This window comes from Panthera tigris, chromosome D4 (assembly GCF_018350195.1).
Source record: "Panthera tigris isolate Pti1 chromosome D4, P.tigris_Pti1_mat1.1, whole genome shotgun sequence".
NCBI lineage: Eukaryota > Metazoa > Chordata > Mammalia > Carnivora > Felidae > Panthera > Panthera tigris.
The window spans coordinates 19,660,001-19,678,951 of record NC_056672.1 but is presented as its reverse complement, the minus strand read 5'-3'; the positions used below and the strand labels follow the sequence as shown (position 1 = coordinate 19,678,951).

Sequence of the window (18,951 nt, the reverse complement as noted above, 5' to 3'; positions counted from 1 at the left end):
ACTCTTGCAACAGCTCAGTGAGCTTGTAAACTTCAGTCACATTTCCACTTTGTTTAATCATGCTAAGAAAAATTTTTAAAATTTTTATTCTCATTCCACAAAGTCCTGTTATATACCTCCAGGTACTAAAATTACAGGAATCTGAATATAACATATAGATATATTTCTTTTTCCTATAGATAGCTCTACTTCTAATATTATATCAAAATACCGACTTAGACGCTTTTTTCTTTTGAGAGAGAGAGAGAGAGAGAGAGAGTGAGTGAGAGACAGCGTGCACCAGCAGAGAAGGGGCAGATGGAGAGAAAGAAAAAGAATCTTAAGCAGGCTCCATGCTCAGCAGAGTGAGACGCAGGGTTGGATCCCACAACCATGAGATCATGACCTGAGCCAAAACCAAGAGTCGGACACTTAACCAAGTGAGCCACCCAGGCATCCCCCAACTTAGACACTTTTATAAATGTTTTACACGCGACGTAAACTTTTCATAATAATACATAGTGTGATACCACAAATCTCAACTTTTTTGTATATATTAACTACTAAAATATCACTGTTTTAAAATAAAAATTGGTAGATAACTGTAAGCTTTCTTTTGATTTAATAAACACTCAACTCCTATTTAATATTTTGTTGATCAAATAAGCTGATTAATGGAGAATCAAAAACATGTATCTTTTAGTGGTAAAAAAAGCAGTTACACTTATGAAAATGTTTACAATATTTTTCACTAATTTATTTATTTTTTAAGTAGGTTCCATACCCAATGTGAAGCTTGAATTCATGACCCTGATATCAAGAGTCGTACGCTCTACTGACTGAGCCAGCTACGCACCCCAAATTTTTCAGTAATTAAAAAAATGGACAAATCAACTCAGTGAAACCTTGTGAATACATTAAAAAGTATAACTATGAACCGTACAGAATTTAAATTTAGTTTAAAATGAAGTGAAAGCGGGTGCGTAGGTGGCTCAGTGGATTACGTGTTCGACTTCGGCTCAGGTCATGGTCTCAGGGTTCGTGAATTTGAGCCCAGTGGCTCTGTGCTGACAGTGCAGAACCTACTTCAGATCCTCTGTCCCCCTCTCTCTGCCCCTCCCCAGATCACATGCATGCGCTCTCTCTCAAAAATAAATAAACACTTAAAATAAAATTAAAATGAAGTGAAAATAGAAAAGTGGCAAATTATACTTAAGCCACATGGAATTATGTTAATAGACAACAGAAGGAGAAAACGAAAATCTTAACAAAGAAATATATTCAAAATAATGAATTTTCTATGAAACATAAAGTTGCTTAACTAAAAAAATGGAAATATTAGTATCTCTTTTTAAAAATTATTTCTACATTCTATAAATTCGCATAATCTGTATAGAACATTTACAGTCTTTCTAATCTGCACATCGTCAATATTGGTTGTTACCACTGATGTTGTATAATGAGAACAGATTTCAGTTTTAGCACCCTGGAACACACAAGGGGTGTAAGCTCTAGTAGGTGCTAAAAAGCCAGGCTAGAAAGAGTTACCGATTCTAATAGTAGCTTTCCCTTTTCGACCACTTCCCAGAACTATAGTTCTCTTTTTCTGTCTAGCAGTTTTGAATGGTTCCTTCACTGATGGAGAAGTGATCCACTGGTACTGGAAGAGAAATAATACATACGCATTTCAGTTACAGGTAATTTATGAGGTTTGATCTCAACTGAAATTCAGATATTTTAAGTTAATAAAAGGTTTGCTATCTGCATTTCTGAGACCGTATATTAAAGAATCACACAATTTTTTCAAAAACAGAAGGCCATTTGATTTGATTTATTTGGTTTAAGATGGCAGAAAAATGCCTTGATAGTTTTATTAGGAAAAAAAAAAAAAGAAAAACATGCAATTAACGAAAAGTTCTTCCTAGAGGACTACGTGTTACCTCTGACTTGGCACTCCTTCCATTCTGGAGAACTTTTTTAATAACTGCTTTCATCACAGAATGATCTAAAGTGAAATAAAATTGAAATTATAGTACTGCCTCCCAATGAGTGGTTATGCCCATTTAAAAACAAAAGCCAACTAATTACTGCTCTTCACATAAAATTAAGTATAAGACCCACATTATGCAGTTACTTACCTATCTCCCCCTTTGAGTATTCTAATTTCTTCCTCAAAAACCTAAGATGAAAGTATGCCTCCTCCCATATGGTCCCCGATGACTTCTATTTTGGCAGCAGCCGAGATAAAATCTAGACACTTTGTGTCTAAAGTGGCTTTGATAGCTTTGGCTATAAAGCAAAGAGTCTGGGGGCACTGTCCAGATGCTTAGATACCTAACAGGTGCCTAATCCATCAAACCAAAGTCCTGAGTCTCTCAAAGCTGCCCCTCTCCTCAGCCCCCCTTTTCTCAGTGAGTGGTACCAACCAGTTGCACACATAATCATCTAGGACTTGCTTATTACTATCTCTTTCATACCCCATATCTGATCTATCCATAAGTCTTATTAGCTACACCCTCAAAACACAACCTGAATTCAACCACTCACCAGCTCCAACCTTCCACCCTAAGCTAAGCCAGAAACAGCCCTGATTTGGACTCCTGACTGGAGTGACAGTCTCCTGACTGGTCTCCCCATTTCCCTTCTTTATCCCCCACGCCCATTCCCAAGTCTGTTCTCTACACCAGGGTCATCTTACTGAAACGCTATTCAGATCAAGCCTTTCCCGCCTCAAAACCCTCTGCTCACACAGAGTAATTCATGTCCTTACTGTGGCTTTCCAAGACCTTACAAGATCATGCCCCTGGCCACCAACATGACCTCACTGCATACCATGCTCTCCTTCACTCAGTGTTCTGGCTATGGCGGCCTCTGCACTTTTCCTTAGTACTTTACCCACCCTGCCACCTATGTACCCGCACACATAGCCTCCTGGTTCTGGAACGTGCTTTCTCCAGGTCTCCCATGGCTTACCACTTTTCACTTGGGTGTCCCCTCAAATGTCATTTCTCCAGTGAAGCTGTCCCCTGACAAATCTAATACAGCCCTACTGCCCCATTCAATGTCTTCACCTTAAGGTGTTTTTGTACTTCCTGCTATCTAAGAGTACACTACTTATCTGTTTACTCATTTCTACCTGAACCCTTCCACTGGAAGGAGGACAAGACTTTTGAATATCTGATTCACTGCCACATTCATTCCTAGTGCCTAAAACCTGTGTCTGGAACACAGAAAGGATTCAAAAATTACTCGGTAACTTAGAAATGAATGAAATGCTCTTTCCAAGAATGCAAAGGTTCCACAAGGAGGAAATAGCTCTCTTGGTGGAAGCAGGTTCATTATCTAGATTCAAGTCTATACAGAGTGGCGGCCAAGAGCAATTTACAAGTATCAATTCACTTTAATTAGTAAATTATCTGCTAAAAACACAAGGGAAGTACAAGATTCGAAAAAGTATAAGATTAGGAAAGTAAACACATTAAATTTTAAAAACTGTCAATACATGAACAAATTCTTTGTTTTGCCATTCGTTAATCGATTAAAGAAGATGCGACATACCAACGAGCGGATTTTTTCTTATATCCAGAATGACCAGAGTTCTATTGGTTTCCAGGGCCTTTAGTAAAGCCTTTGCTCCTTCATTGGTGAGGCCACATTGCTGCAGGTCAAGTGCTTTTGATGAAAGACAAAAGGTCACTTGCCAACTCTACACAGATTTAACACACAGTCAACTGTCATGTATTCCTGCGTGTAAGATTTTGGTACAAGCCTAATCATGGCAGGGTTTTAATCTTGGACGTGGAAAAAAGAAAAACAGAAAAGTATACACACACATAATAGAAAATCCAATAAAAAATTCTCGGATGTGCCTCAATTACCCTGCCCATAGTACCAACATATCACCCAACATATTTTACGATTACATAGTTGAAGAATGACTGGATACAGTCTATGAGTGAAAAACATCACAAAAGGAATCCCAGTTCATAATCAGCAAGAATGCTGGTGGCAGTGGGAACCTCATATACAAAAACTCGGTGGAGCTCAGAAACTGTACTGCATTCTTTTGGTATGATCTTGAGCTCCAAATCACTCTTGAAATGAGTTGAAAGAAAAAAGCCAAATAGAAGATTTGTAATAAGTGTTAGTTTTAGAACAAAAAAGACAAAGAAAGATGTCTCAAGAGGATGTGAACAATAACAAATCCAAACAATGTGTGAATAGGGAACATACGCTAAGAACTTATCAACAAAGAATGATAGTCAAGAACACCCTCTTTAAAAGGTCAAAGAACAGAACAAGTGATCAGAAACACTAGTAGTTCATTTAAACCAAAGGGATCATCACAAAAGCACAGGCATACAAAACATTACATAGGAGGAAACTATCATATGAGCCCTTTTCTAAAAGTGTCGTGTAAACCATTACATTAAAGTAACTGGAGGCTTTTAAAACCCCAGGGTACAAAGAAGTGAGCCAGATCTATGGAAATGATATGAAGCAACCCTTACAAACTCTTACTATAGAATGGACAGAGGATACAATTAATCAACTAGCTAAATTACTAACAATAGTTAATTGTCACTACTATATACACTGAATACAAATTAAAACAATATAATATGATTGTTCTACCAGATTAGGTCAAGACCATATAAACAAAACCTTTAGGATGTGCATGCCTTTTTGACCCAACAACTCCCTAAGAATTTAACCAATAATAGATGTAGGCAAGGGTATGTATCAGAGTACTGTTTTTACGTGAAAAACTGCAAAGAGCTCCTATATCTAGCAAGAATGAGTAAACTGAGTGTACTATGGCATATTCATGCAATGGAACTCTGAACAGTCACTAAAAATGATGTGGTAGATAGAAATTTAGTGACTCATTAAGTAGCTCATACTATATGAAATGAGAAAAGTTATAAAATCTGGAGTAACCCTACTTGCATAAAAGAGGGCGGGCTACTAACTTTTGTTTGTCTTATAGTTTTTAAAAGTGACACAAGCCAGTGCTTGTGAGGGTAGAGGCCTCACGGACACTGTTAAGGTGGATTATAAATCGGCACAGAATTTCTGAATGGTGATTTGGCAACATGCAGTAAATGTCTTAAAAATGTCATCTTATGAGGTCATTCCACTTTTAGTAACTTAATCTACATAAGTAATACCAGTGGATGCAGAGATGTATGAACAAAGTGTTCACCACACATTGTTTCCTACAGGGAAAAGCACAACTGTCTACATCTATTTGCAACACTATTGCATGTCAATATAAATGGAGTACCACAGGATACATCATTAATTAAAAGAGCATGAATTAGTAAGTGTGCTATGAGTCCACTTTTTTAGTCTCTGAAGTATACGAGGATATTTGTAGAAAAATAAAACACTGAAAGTATACCAAAAATGAACAGTGATTGCGTCTAGGTATTAAGATTATGGGTAATTGTGTTTTCTTGTTACTCTGTATTTTCTGTGAAGAATAAATATACGTAATTCTTAGGAAAGCTGTAAAGCACAGTAAAAGGTATTGGAAAAATAAGGCTTTGAAAAAAATCCTATGACAATATCATGCCAAAAGCTAAGCATATTTAGCATTTAAAAATTCACTATTTTCCATTTTAGAATTTACCTCTAAGCCATAAATCATCACTGAGAGATTCTGCAAAAGCACCTGCGCCAAGGTCACCAATGAGCGTGTTGCAATTCAAAGTAATACGCCTCAAACCAGCCATACAGTCCAGGTCAGGTCTCCTATAACGAAGACTCTCAGCCCAGGTTTCTTCGTGCCTTCTCATGGTCTGATACTTCAAAGATTTAAGAGGATGAAATGAAGACGTTTGAATAAGGAAACAGGGGAGGCCTACTGAAGATGGCTTAGCATGTCATGGTCAACCCAAGAGATTTAACAGTCGATTCGAGTTTAGGAGTCCAGTGACCCAGATTCTAGTTTGCCAGCGACTGGTTAGATTCTAGCCACTGGATGACCACTGATCAGTTACAGAAACTCTGGCAATCAATTACATTCTACAAATTTTATTTTCCTTATCTCCAACCCAGGGAATTAGTTCTAAATTCTGTTATTGCTGAGGCTGTATCATTCTGTCCTCCGGTGGTCTCCAACACCTGATTGGGCATCCTGCAAGTGCACTTTCTGCAACACGTATCTTATTGATGGAAAAATTATACACAGGAAGTTCTGTACATATATTCCGTGTACATTATAAACTCTCAAGGTATTTTTTAAATGATACACAAACAAATATAGGGGGTCTAATATTTTCTTTCCCTAACCCAGGGGATCTTGCTTACTACTTTAAGGTATGTACACTAACTTCAGTGGCCTGCAACATGCAAAGGCAGTTTGACATGCTGTAGGAAATTGATGGTTTAAGTTTTAACCAGAGATATAGTCAGAAAGATATATTTATTTCTCTACATTCATAAGATAAATTTTGGTTACAGGGAACACTGACTTTCAAAGAAAGCAATCTTACTACATGCTCGAACAACAAAAGACTCAAAGTTCCTGTGACACTCTAAAATGGAAAATCGTTGGTGTTTTTCTATTAACAATAACCTATAAAAGCAACAAGTGGGAATCACAGCAAAACACTTACATGGTGCTTATTATGTGCCAGGCACTATTTTATACAAATTAGTTCGTTTAATATAAAGCACAGAGGCTAAGCAATACGTCCATGGTCACAAGCTATGAAAATGGAGTTGGAATTTGAACCTAGGCTATTTGGTTTCAGAATCCATGCTCTTCACTGTTTTCTGTATCCTGGGTCAATGGACTTGCTCTATATAGGCCCAAAGGTAAAATTTTCAGCTTTGGGGGCCATACAGTTTCTGTTGCAACTACTCAGCTCCACTGGGATAGGATGAAAACAGCCACAGTCACTATATAAGCAAATGGGTGTGGCTATATCCTAAAAAAACTATTTATCACAGGTGATGGGCTATTTTCAGTAACTCAAAATACATGACAGTATTTATGATGTATTATACATGAAATTTCTTATTTCTAGGAATAAGTGAACTACTTTCACTAAATGGCAAATCCCAAACTGAAAACTGGTCATATTCTTTCAATAAAACTAAAACTGCAAGCACATGTATCAAAGGACAAAAACAAAACAAAACAAAAACCCCTGCCATCTTGAATCAAAATAATAATGTTTCAATCACATAATGTTTTCATGAAAGTTTAAACATAAAGTCACCTTTAAGATCTTGGCCATGTGATCTGCTCCCTGCCACGTCAGATTACAGCCCGTGAAGTTTACTGTCTTAAGAGTGATAGAGTTCTTTATACCTTGACAAATAACTAAAAGGGAAAACAAAAAAAAAAACAAAAAAACACACATACAATAAGATGAAGAGCCTATACAGTCTGGTCAATCCTGACATCTTTGCTTTTCCTGAGCCTATTGGAGGTTTACAGCTGTACTCTTAAATTCACTATCTACAGTCTTCCCAGACAACTGATGGATTGGTGCATTCTAAAATATGTCAGCAACAGAGGCTCCTGGGTGGCTCAGTCAGTTAAGCATCCGACTTCAGCTCAGGTCGTGATCTCACGGTTTGTGGATTTGAGTCCCACGTGGGCTCTGGGCTAACAGCTCAGAGCCTAGAGCCCGGAGCCTGCTTTGGATTCTGTGTCTCCCTCTCTCTCTGCTCCTCCCCTGTTCATGATCTGTCTCTATCTCTCAAAAATAAACAAATGTTAAAAAAAAAAAATTTAAATATGTCAGCAACAAAGTGTTATTCCAGTTTACAGCAATAGTTTAATTCTATTTAGATGCTAAAAATGAATACTCCAAACACTGAAAACTTTATTCCCAACTAGTCAGTAAAGTACTATATACCTTTTGGGACATAAGAAAGAGAAACCTAAAAAGCCTAAGACCCTTCCTAGTTTCATTTCCAGTGATACAACCCAAACTCGGTTATCAATCAGTTTAAATGTCAACTATAAACCCAGCGTTTTATTAGGTGCTATGAAATATACTAGAGCAATAGAAGATGGAAGATGTCAAACTCTTAGTTCCTTCAAATTAAAATGCAGCCTTCCTTACCACCCCAGACTCTACTGGACACAGTGAACACACACTAATTCTTCAGGACCGCAATCAACAATCACCTTCTCCGTGATTATTTCCATGATACGCTCCTACCAGCACCACTGAGTTTGCTGATCTTTGCATATGTTCCCTATTTTAGTACATAACATATGCATTACATAATTATGATTGCATATGAATAGTTTTAACTATTTAAAGATAATGATTTTTTTTGTCTTTACATCTTACTATTTCCTTTCCCATAACATTTCTTGAAAAGAAAAAGGTGAACAAACACAAAAAAAACAGAATAGTATATATGTGTGTGGCTTGTGGCTTAACACAATCTTAAGTCGAACTGGTTCAGAGTATACAGCATGACAGACTTTTGGCGTACAAGTGAGATGAGGCCAAGGTTTTAACAGGCACAAGAGACAATCCAGGTAGAGCAGCACCAAGAAAAGGTACAGACAGCAGTTAACATGCGTGCAGGGAAATGTGAGATCAGTCTGACGGGAGGAGACTTAAACAAGATTGAAACTTACTCTCTAAACCTCCATCTCCAATTGGACAATTTGCAAGAGACAGGTGCACCAAAGTAGCCGATTTATTCAATCCCTTTAAGGGGGAGAAAAAGTTAAAAATTTTACAGGCTCAGTTTACCCTCTAAAGCAAATATTCAGTGTTTGCAGGACACACTGGAGAAGGCTTACCTTTGTCAAAACTGTTAAATCTCTCTCTCTCAGAACTAGTCCATTTAACTCTAGGTTCTTCAGAGCGTTTGATATACTTAAACAGCATTTGAGGGCTTTACATAACTGGAAGGTCACATCTTTGCTTCTTATTGCAGGAACACGACTTCTGCAAACTTTATTTCTGTCAGAACCTAAAACAAAAATTATTGTAAAGTATGTGTTGTCATCATTAGAAAATATCTACTCAGCGCTAAGGTACAAAAATGAATCGTGCTCTTAAAGTCCTCCTTGAGGGACACATGTAAACTCAAAAAGTCAATCACATGACTTACAGAAACATAAATTACATGCAAAGAGGTTCCTGTGAAAACAAAGTTTTACCTAAGTGATGGCTTCAAGGCAACGCTGAAGTTGAATCTAGAAAGAGAATGACCACATAAAGTCTGCGTGGGAAGTGCAAAGACGTCCGAGCCTGGCACCTGCCGGCCACAGAAAATATTGCAGGTGGGGACATCTAAAGGCCAGGGTGCAAGGGGGAGGAGAAAGAAATTAAAATGGAGAGGTTGGCCCAAATCAGCCTGGGATAAAAAGCCGATGGCTTTTATCTCATAGGTAAAGAGGACCAGGGCTACCAGGGGCACAGTAAGGGTGCCTCTACAGGTTAGAAAACTGTACCTAAGTCAGATAGATTAGAAAAAGCATCCCTTCCCCAGGGTCAACCAGCCCCTTGGGCTTTAGCAGAGCACGGCTCAGATTCCATGCTTCTGTGTAGGACACAAGCTGTGCAGCCAATGCACGCTGATCCTGTGCCGGTGAGCCATTATGAGCATTATTTTAAGGACACGTTTTCATTTTAGAAGATCACGGAAGCCCAGTAGGCAGATGAATGGAGAGAGAAACTGAGCTCAGTGGTAGCAACAACTGGTTACAAGCTGGTGAGAATAAAGAAACAGACCCAGGAGGACAAAACGTATAGTCTGGACCCACGGGATGCAAGAGAAAACAAAGGTTCAGTGAAGGAATTCTGAAGAGAATGGTCTGTGTGATACATTTTTCATACACTCACTGTGAAGTATGAGGCATGATTAAGTACAATGGCCTTGACTTTGAGATCCCTTCCAACTGTAATTTCTTCTGATTTCTAAGTTATTACTTTGGTTAAGTCAAGTCGCTCCAGAGGAACAGAACAGTTCCTAAACCTGAATGAGATGTAGACAATAATCTCACTTCTCTTCACCAGAGGACAAATTGAGATGTCCCTGCAGAAGAGATAACAGATGACATGAAACCCAGAAGCTAGAAAAGGGCCAGGCACATGACGAGTGTCCAGATTTAAAAAAAAAAAAAAAAAAAAAAAAAAAAAAATTAATGTTTATTTATTTTGAGAGAGAGAGAGCAAGCAAGCGAGCTCGAGAGGGGAAGGGTCAGAGAGAGAGGGAGACACAGAATCTGAAGCAGGATCCAGGCCCGGAGCTGTCAGCACAGAGCCCGATGTGGGGCTCGAACTCACGAACCATGAGGTCATGTCCTGAGTCGAAGTCGGAAGCTTAACCGACTGAGCCACCCAGGCACCCCCGAGTGTCCAGATTTTTTAAAAAAATAAACCAGTAGTTTATTTCCTCTCCTGTATCTTCACACCTTCCCTGTGTGCTGGCTACTTTGTGTCAGCTTATAAACATACTCAAAGGTGTCCATTTAAAAAACATCTTTTAGGGGTAGGATTTTCTAGATCTTCTTTGTGGGTTACCTTAGTTTCTCCCATGCCTTCAAACACTCCCCCATGGAGCCCAGATCTGCACCTGGAGCCCAGAGTTATCTAGACACACGTTTGGATGCCCCACAGGGCCCTCTTAAAGCATTAAGGATGAAGCGAGATCTTCTCCCTGACCCCAGACCCCAATCCGCTCCTGCTGTGTTGTGTCTCACAGAAGGGTGCTTCTATAAATTGTCACCCAAGCTTGCTGTCCCCCCGTCCTTCTAACTGGTCCCCAGGCCCCATCCATTTGTCTCTCTGATATCTCAGATTACAATTCGCCCTCCTCCCAATCAACCTGCCCTCCAGATGGAAGTCAGAGCAAGCTTCTAAATCAAAAGTCCACCTCAGCATCCTTGAGTGCCTCTCACAGCCGTTAGGATAAACATCCAACCACTGGATAGGACAAACAAGGCCCCTCCCTGTGTGGCCCCCACCAGGTTTCCTGTCTCAGCCCTCCCTTCTTTAAACCCTAAATTGCAGTCCTCTACCTTAGTTTTGCCATATTTTCTTACATTTCTCAAACCTGGGCACAAGCAGCTCCCTCCTGCCATTTGAGCAGCTCCCACACAACCTTACAAAGGAGGCAGCTCCTCCAAGAAACCCTCCCTAACTTTCCCTTCTAACATTCTCAGCTTTACAGCACCAGAGCTCACTTCTTTTTATTTATTTATTTATGTATTTTTTTTTATATATGAAGTTTATTGTCAAATTGGTTTCCATACAACACCCAGTGCTCATCCCAAAAGGTGCCCTCCTCAATACCCATCACCCACCCTCCCCTCCCTCCCACCCCCCATCAACCCTCAGTTTATTCTCAGTTTTTAAGAGTCTCTTATGCTTTGGCTCTCTTCTTCCAGAGCCCTAACTTCGGTGCTAGTGTTTACTTGCTGCCTCTCCCAGCAGAAGAGGAGATCCTCCAGGGCTGGAACCTTGTCTCCTGCAGTGCTGGGTGCTGGCTGAACTCATTCCAGTGCCAGGACACTTGTATACCAACAACCTGCTTAATTTTCAGGAGTAAAAAGTATTTATTGATTTATTAAAGTTCCAGTATAGTTAACATACAGTGTTATATTAGTTTCAGGTGTACATTATAGTCATTTGAGAATTCTATACATTACTCGGTGCTCACCACAGTTAAGTGTACTCTTAACTCTAACAACCCATGGAAATGTTAATTTACAAGTGTGGGGATTGTAGTTTAAAAGTAACTTGCTCCCACCACACAGAGTGTAAACCCTGGAATTCAAACCCTAGGCTGCCTTCCCATCTGTGCTCTTTCCACTGTGTGTGATTAAACAAACAAACAAACAAAACAAAAACGTTTTTTTGATTAACAGCCATGTCTTATTCAAAAGGAAATGGTGCAAAAGGCTGGGATGTATCAGTTTTCCTAATGCTTTGTTCTGTATCAGACTAAATCATAGGGTTTAGTCTGGATTAAGGGTTAAGTGGGGTATCCAATCGTGCGTGCTAGACAGCTCTGGGCCCCAGGTGCAGGTCTGGGCTCTGTGGGCGAGTGTATGAAGGCATGGGAGAAACCAAGGTAACCCAATAGGTAACATACGTCGAATGCTTAATTATGTCCCAAACTGCCTTAAGTGCTCTACAAGCATTAACTTGGTGCATTTTTGTAATCGCCAGGCACAGCACGTCCTGTTAGTCTATATTACGAAAGAGACCGCTGAGACCCGCAGGCCTTAAGTGACTCACCCCGGGCCCCCCTGAGCTGGTAAGAGTCCTAGGCCGCACGCCCCGTGTGCTGCACACATACCCGAGCAGGGCACACCCGTGCCTGCGCCCAGCCTCCACCTGGCGCCGTCTAAAATCTCGCGCCGCGGCACCGACACGAGGACCACTGTTGGCGGGAACTACAAACCTGTTTCGCCAAGCCACTGCTGGAAGAAGCTCTTGATGGAGATTAGGGGCAGATCTTTGTTAATCTTGAGGGTGCTCAGGAGCGGCGCCCAGTCCACGACGCGCAGGCGGTCGGCATTGAAGTCCAGCACGCCCTCCCGCAGGCAGGCGCGCACCGAGGGCAGCGGCACTGAGTCCTGCAGCGCGCATAGGTACTCGTAGTGCGAGAAGAAGTCGGCCGCGCTGTCGCGGCGCAGCTTCACCGAGTCGATCATGGCCCGGGGACGGCCTCGGGGGACGCCGGCGGCGGAGACAATGCCCGCTGGCGCCCCAGAACGCCGGGTCGTCGAAGGCCCGACTGCTGCGATCCCACGGCTGCGCAGGAGCGGCGGCTCGGCCAGAAGACTCACAGCCCCCGGCCCCAGCTAGGCCCACCGACGCCGCGCTCGCGCGCCGCCCCCCGCCCCGCGGCGCCGGCCGTTGGCTCCCGCCTCACCGCCCTCCGCGGCGCGGGGCTGCAGTTCAAGCCGACGGGCGGGGCCTGTGGGGGGCGGGGCGCGGGGACGTCAGCGCGCTCGCTGTGCGTCCGCACGCAGGCCCCGCCTCTCCTGGGGACGGGGCCTGAGGACGAGAGGCGGGAGGTTCGAGGCGAGGAAGGTGCGAAAGGTAGGCTGTTTTCGGAATTTGGGGTTTGCAGAAAAGTCTTTAACTGGTTGATCGAATTAAAGGGAGAGGCGGACGTAGCATCACATTTACAAAGTAGTCTAAACTTGCAACAAGTGTCTATGCTTGCACCGCCCAGGAGAGAGGACCCCTGGTGAGGGATGTGCAAACGACCGAGTGAATATCCGCTGCCGTGCATGTGCATTAAATCTTTGCTGTCTGTATCAATTTCTACAAGTAACTCTTCACTTGTGTTGTTTCTACTTACCTCACGCGGTTGTAGGCATGTTGTAAGGACTTCCATGAATTCAGGACATTGTTGTGATTACTAATAGTCACTTTGTTTTGTATTGACAGCGACGGTTAACTCTCATAATTAGTGCTTTCTGTCTCCTAGGCATCATTTTAAGCATTGTTTAAGTATGAAATAATTTAATTTTCTTAACAACTCGCCAAGGAACGTAACGGTTGTATATCTACTTTACAAAAGGGAAAACCAAGGCAGAGGAAGTTAGGTACCTTACAGCTAAGTAAGTAGAACTCAGATAATTGGCCTCAGAACCTGTGTTTGTATCCGTTTTCTAGAACAGTGATAGTCCTTTGGTCAGGCCTTAGGCATTATGTTTACAGCATTCCTCTTCCACTGTAGAACCAAGCTAAAGTGGAAATCATTTTTGTTAGGGACGGAATGGAGATATTCAATTGCCACACATACGGGAAACTTAATCTAAGTTACAGGAACGTGTAGCTCTTCTCAGACATCAGCAGAGGACGCCAGCCAATCCCCAAATGCCAAGTCTGATCATCCCTTCTCTGGACTTCCTTGTTCCCTTGACTCAGCTACCCTGATCCAAATAAAATAGAAGACCAGTAGGCAACCAATCCGCTGAAAAATCCAAATAACTTATGCATCACCCTATAAAAATCCCTTAACCTGTGAGCGACTCAGAATTGATTGCTCTCCTCGCTTTGAGTTTCCCAGGTTGGAGGTTGAAAGCCTTGCAACAAACTCATCTTTCTGTTTCGTTTTATTCAGTGGGCGGAGTTTGGTTTTTGACAGCATCCGCTGGTCGAGTGGGATTGTTTTACCTCTTATTCACTGTACTTCACTCCTGGTTCATCCTGACAACATTATACCCAGACGTCGAACCCAGCTTACCTTCCCATGGAGCCTCAGTGCAGATGCTCTCTGCTCATCTCCAACACTGATCTTCTCCGGACCTGCTTTCAGAACAATGAGTTTGTTGGATCCAGTCCTGTCTTATTTTGACTGTCATGTACTTCCCATTTCTTTTTTTCCACTTCCATAAGTTGTTCGCAATGGCTCTTCCAAATCTCCTCCACTCTTCTCGTGTCACCACTAGACTCTGTGTCCCTGCTCTCTGACCGGAAGAGGTATGAGGAGGTATGATACCTCTTATCTCAGTGGGAAAATAGGTTTTCAGACACAGACTTCCTCATCTTTTTAAGTTTGTTTGTTTGTTTGTTTATTTAGAGAGAACGAGCGGGACAGGGAGAGAAAGAATCAAAGCCGGCTCCCCGCTGTCAGAACAGGGCCTGACTCGGAGGTCAAACTCACCACCGAGGAGATCATGACCTGAGCTGACATCAAAAGTCAGCGGCTGAAACGCCTGAGCCACCCAGGCGCCCCTCTTCATCTTCTCTCCACGAACTCTGGCTGCCTTCCAGTCCATGCTCTGTAGTGCAGCCACCCCACTTCCTGTTCAAATCCTTCCATGACTTCCCATTGCCCTTAGCGTAAAGGCAGCCCTCCTCACAATGGTCTAAAATATTGCTCCTCAGTGTGAAGTCACAGACTAGCTGCTGGGTGAGAACTGCTACTGTTTTATAAGATAAAGAGCTTGCTTCAGAATGTAAATCAAGCCTGCACCAAACATACTCGTTCGTTCAGCAGGCAAGACTTTCTTGATGAAAGTGGCAGGGTGCGAGTTACATTCGAGAACAGGCTCCTTATCTCATTGCATGCTGGCACTTTGAGTGCCCTGGTCTACAGGGCACTGCATCCCCTGAGCGTGATGGGGGCATGATCTCTGCAGTCTCATCCTGCACCCCTTTTTTTTTTTTTAATTTTTTTTAACATTTATTTATTTTTGAGACAGAGAGAGACAGAGCATGAACGGGGGAGGGGCAGAGAGAGGGAGACACAGAATCTGAAACAGGCTCCAGGCTCTGAGCTGTCAGCACAGAGCCTGACGCGGGGCTTGAACTCACGGACCGCGAGATCATGACCTGAGCTGAAGTCGGCTGCTTAACCGACTGAGCCACCCAGGCGCCCCTCATCTTGCACCCTTTTGTATTCAAGAATCTGGCCCACAGTGGACTCCTTTCAGGCCTACATGCTTCATGGCTCATTGTCCATGCTCTTCCCTCTACATGAAATATCCTTCCCTCTGGTCTGTATGTGCTTAATGTCTCTTCATCCTTCTCGGCTCACATATCACATTGCCAAGGAAGCATTCCCTTACCTACTCAACTCATCAGGCCTCCTGGCCTGAGCTCTCCAAACACCATGTACCTCTTCTTCATTCAGGCCTTCATCACATTTCACAGTCGTTTTAAGATAGATATTGACTATACGGTCCATGAGGAAGAGATCACATTGTTTTACTTCCTCTTGCATCTCCGGGGACTAGCACAGTTACTGCATGCTACATGTAACTGCAGCACTGGTTATAACACTTGTTGAATGAACAAGTGAGTGGACCTAATCAGTGAGCAAGCCCTGGCACTTTTTCCCTTACAGCATGCCTGATACTCCTTCCTTCTATCTGCCTTGCCATTACTCCAATGCCACTATTCATTATTTTACGTGTGGATTATCATGCTTGCTTCAGAGAATACCACATTCAGGCTCAACTTAACATCATTTATTACACCTCCCAAGGTTCATAGATCATGCTGTTGCCCTGTTCCAAACCTTCCATTGACACATCTTGCCAACACAGTAAAGCCCAAATGTGTAAGAATGACATTTAAAACTTTCCATAACCTGGCTTGAGTTTCACTTTCTGGACTTTTAAAAAAGTTTTTATTTATTTATTGAGAGAAAGAGAGAAGGAGGGAGAGGCAAAGAGAGAGGGACAGAGAATCCCAAGCAGTTTTTGCGCTGTCTGCACAGAGCCTGATGCGGGGCTCTGTTCACAAACTGTGAGATCATGACCTGAGCTGAAATCAAGAGTCAGATCCTTAACCAACTGAGCCACTCAGGCACCCCTCCAGACTTGTTTTTAATCGATGAGTCTAATTATCTCTACATCTTTGCTCCCTTCCAGCTCGTGTGTTATAATATTAAAAACTCTTGTAGTCACCACTCTTATGTCTCCTTCTCTGGGAAAACCTCACTGAGAATCCAAGCAAGATATGGATCCCTTCTCTTCTCCGAACTTGCTAACAGTTTAGTAGGATACGTCTGGAGCTGCCGTAAGGCATCTACATTTTATCTTCGCCGCTGGTATCTAAGCTCTCATAGAGTGCGGATACAACTCTGTGCTCTGTGCACTTCTTACCATGGTGCTATACACATGGTCAACCTGGTCAGTAAATATTTGGTGAATGAATGGATGAATGAAATGAGTTCCCCAGCCCTTTCTCTCCTTGTCTACTTTTCAAGGTTCTGTAGTTACACTTGGACAATAGGCTGCTTCATAGCAACATAATAACTAAGCTCACAGAGCGTTGCAAATAGTTGCTAAGAGCATCCCTCCACCACTTAAGAACAACTTGTTCTCCCTCTCTAATGGAGAGAGCAGGTTTCCATACTTATTAAGTGCCTTTGTTTACTTGGCATTGAGAGACACTGGGGGCATCAGTGCTCTACATTCAGCGAAATGCCCATTTTGATTGTAATTTTCCCCTGTGAATAACAGCTAGCCAAAAAGATGTTCCTGTACAATTTTTCATCCTTTTATATTCATAAAAAGCATCTTGACTACATACAAGCAGAAAATAAATAGAACTCTACTTTATATTTAATAAAAGTTTAGGGAGATGTCTTTATGGCACATTACCAGACTTGTTTGGGGGAAACTTTAACCATGTGAAATATTCTGGAGAGGCACCAAGAGTTCAAGAATTCTCAAAATTTCTGAGTACGCAGTTGCCTCATATATAGGCACAGTGGTAGCCATCTAGGTAACAGTAATTTGGAAGATATTCTGTTAGTCCACTCATACTGTAATAATGTGGAAGAAAATCATCCTAAAGCTCAGTGACATCAACAAGAATTTGGGATTTTTTGATTTGAGGATTAGCTGTAGTGACTCTGTTTTAGACCTCCAGATGTCTGGTTTTGCTCCATGGTTGGGTCCATTTGAGGTCTGTCCCACATGTCTGACTCGAGGGCCCAACCGTGGGGCAGCAGCTCCTACGGCACACTCTTCTCACCTTGGCCACTGAAACACAAGAGGAGAGCCCACTTAAGCCCATTTAAGACCTCTGCTGGCATCATATCCCCTCACACTCCACTTGCCAAAATGGCAGGAGACAATCAATATAAGTACTGCTATTGAGCATTAAGCATAACTGCTGCTTCTAGAATGAGAAGTAAATGAGGGTTACACAGGAAAGAGTATCACTTCTAATGGCTGTGTGCTCTGACAATGCAGGTATCAGTCCTATAAATGACAGAGAAGGACCGAACAAACACCAAATGAAGTTAAAAGTGTTTTCAAGCATTGTTTATTAAACATAACATTGAAATTGCAATTCTGAGTCTGTCCTATGAGTCATATGGAATAGGATGAATGAGAAATTATGGATTATTATAGTTATAACATCTACTATGAGCTAGGGCAATAGGGTTCTCAGGATGTAAGAAAAAGAATACAGAGATAATGTAGAGGAGGTTTACTTAAAACTGGAGTGCTGAATTAAAATTAGAATTATCTGTAATTCATAAAGTATTTTAACTGTATTTATATTTATATAGAAATTTAGGTCAATTTCTGTATAACTATAAATTTATATAAAACTATATACTATCTATGTATATGATTAAATACAACAAATATATGTCATATATATTTGTCACACACACACACATCCTATCTCTGTCTGTGAATAGGCCTAGAACCAGTGACCAACCCAATAGCAAAAGACATCCATAGGGCCCAGATTATGGTCTTGGTATGGCTTATTTCAGGTCTGTGGTGCATCTGTGTGAGATGAACTTGGAAAATTTTGTGATACCAAATGACAAGTTATCAAAGAGTACTAAGGTCATTTCAAAAGGATTCAGGAGCCAAATGTGCAGAGGCTCTCTGTGGACAATAGAACATTTTTAACTTCAGTAGGATAAAATTACAATGAATTGAAACCCATCAACTATGTTTAAATCCACAGGTTTCTATGGATACCAAAAAAAAAAAAAAGTCAACGTATGAGGGTAATTGGGAAACATTCATTATAATGAAAATGGATTTTTTAAATAGTAGGGGTGGGATTGGGTGGGGTGGGAGAATAACCAAGTTTTTATCCTGCCTTTCCATTGTGAACTATATCATTGTGTAACCAAATTGTAGATGAGGGGATAGATCTCTTCATAAAAGTATTTCTGCCAATAAATGGAAAAGAAGCGATCAAGTTGGAATATCACAATTTTGCAGTCTCTGATAAGTTCATGTTGGGATCTGGCAGAATTCAGAAATGCAAGATTAACTAGAAGAAATGGGGGTTCTGGTGATTGAATGAAAAAGTTGTGTATTCAGTGAGTATCAGCGGCTGCCAATATCACATAAAGAGAGATAACCAGATATTATCTGATGAAATAATACGCCACAGTCTATAGTCTTCCCAAAAGGACTGATCAGTTTCTTATTTTGTAGGAAATATAGAGGACAGAGGAACATGTGTAGCTGCACCATGAACATGTACTCAGCAAGATCCATATTGTGGGGAACTCTACAGGTCAAGT

General features: G+C 41.5%; 1 protein-coding gene and 1 long non-coding RNA gene across 5 annotated transcripts in view; one reads left to right on the top strand and one right to left on the bottom strand.

The window, feature by feature from the left end:
- The window catches only part of CEP78 (centrosomal protein 78), a 28,527-nt gene extending 15,683 nt beyond the window's left edge, over positions 1–12,844 (bottom strand). For 2 of the 4 annotated variants that reach the window (XM_007077515.3, XM_007077516.3), the window contains exons 1-8: positions 12,379–12,842; positions 8,765–8,937; positions 8,597–8,669; positions 7,212–7,315; positions 5,615–5,789; positions 3,538–3,651; positions 1,920–1,984; positions 1,528–1,639 (exon numbers count right to left, since the gene is read on the bottom strand). In XM_007077515.3, coding sequence (XP_007077577.1) covers positions 1,528–1,639; positions 1,920–1,984; positions 3,538–3,651; positions 5,615–5,789; positions 7,212–7,315; positions 8,597–8,669; positions 8,765–8,937; positions 12,379–12,631 — 1,069 coding nt within the window. In that variant the 5' untranslated portion in view covers positions 12,632–12,842. Of the gene's footprint in view, positions 1–1,527; positions 1,640–1,919; positions 1,985–3,537; positions 3,652–5,614; positions 5,790–7,211; positions 7,316–8,596; positions 8,670–8,764; positions 8,938–12,378 lie in introns of all 4 variants that reach the window. The other 2 variants (XM_042964315.1, XM_042964316.1) reach the window with 2 other exon arrangements.
- Positions 12,845–12,956: 112 nt separating this feature from the next.
- The window catches only part of LOC122233220, a 104,015-nt gene continuing 98,020 nt past the window's right edge, over positions 12,957–18,951 (top strand). The window contains exon 1 of the long non-coding RNA XR_006210740.1: positions 12,957–13,022. This is a non-coding gene — a long non-coding RNA (uncharacterized LOC122233220). The remainder of the gene's footprint in view (positions 13,023–18,951) is intronic.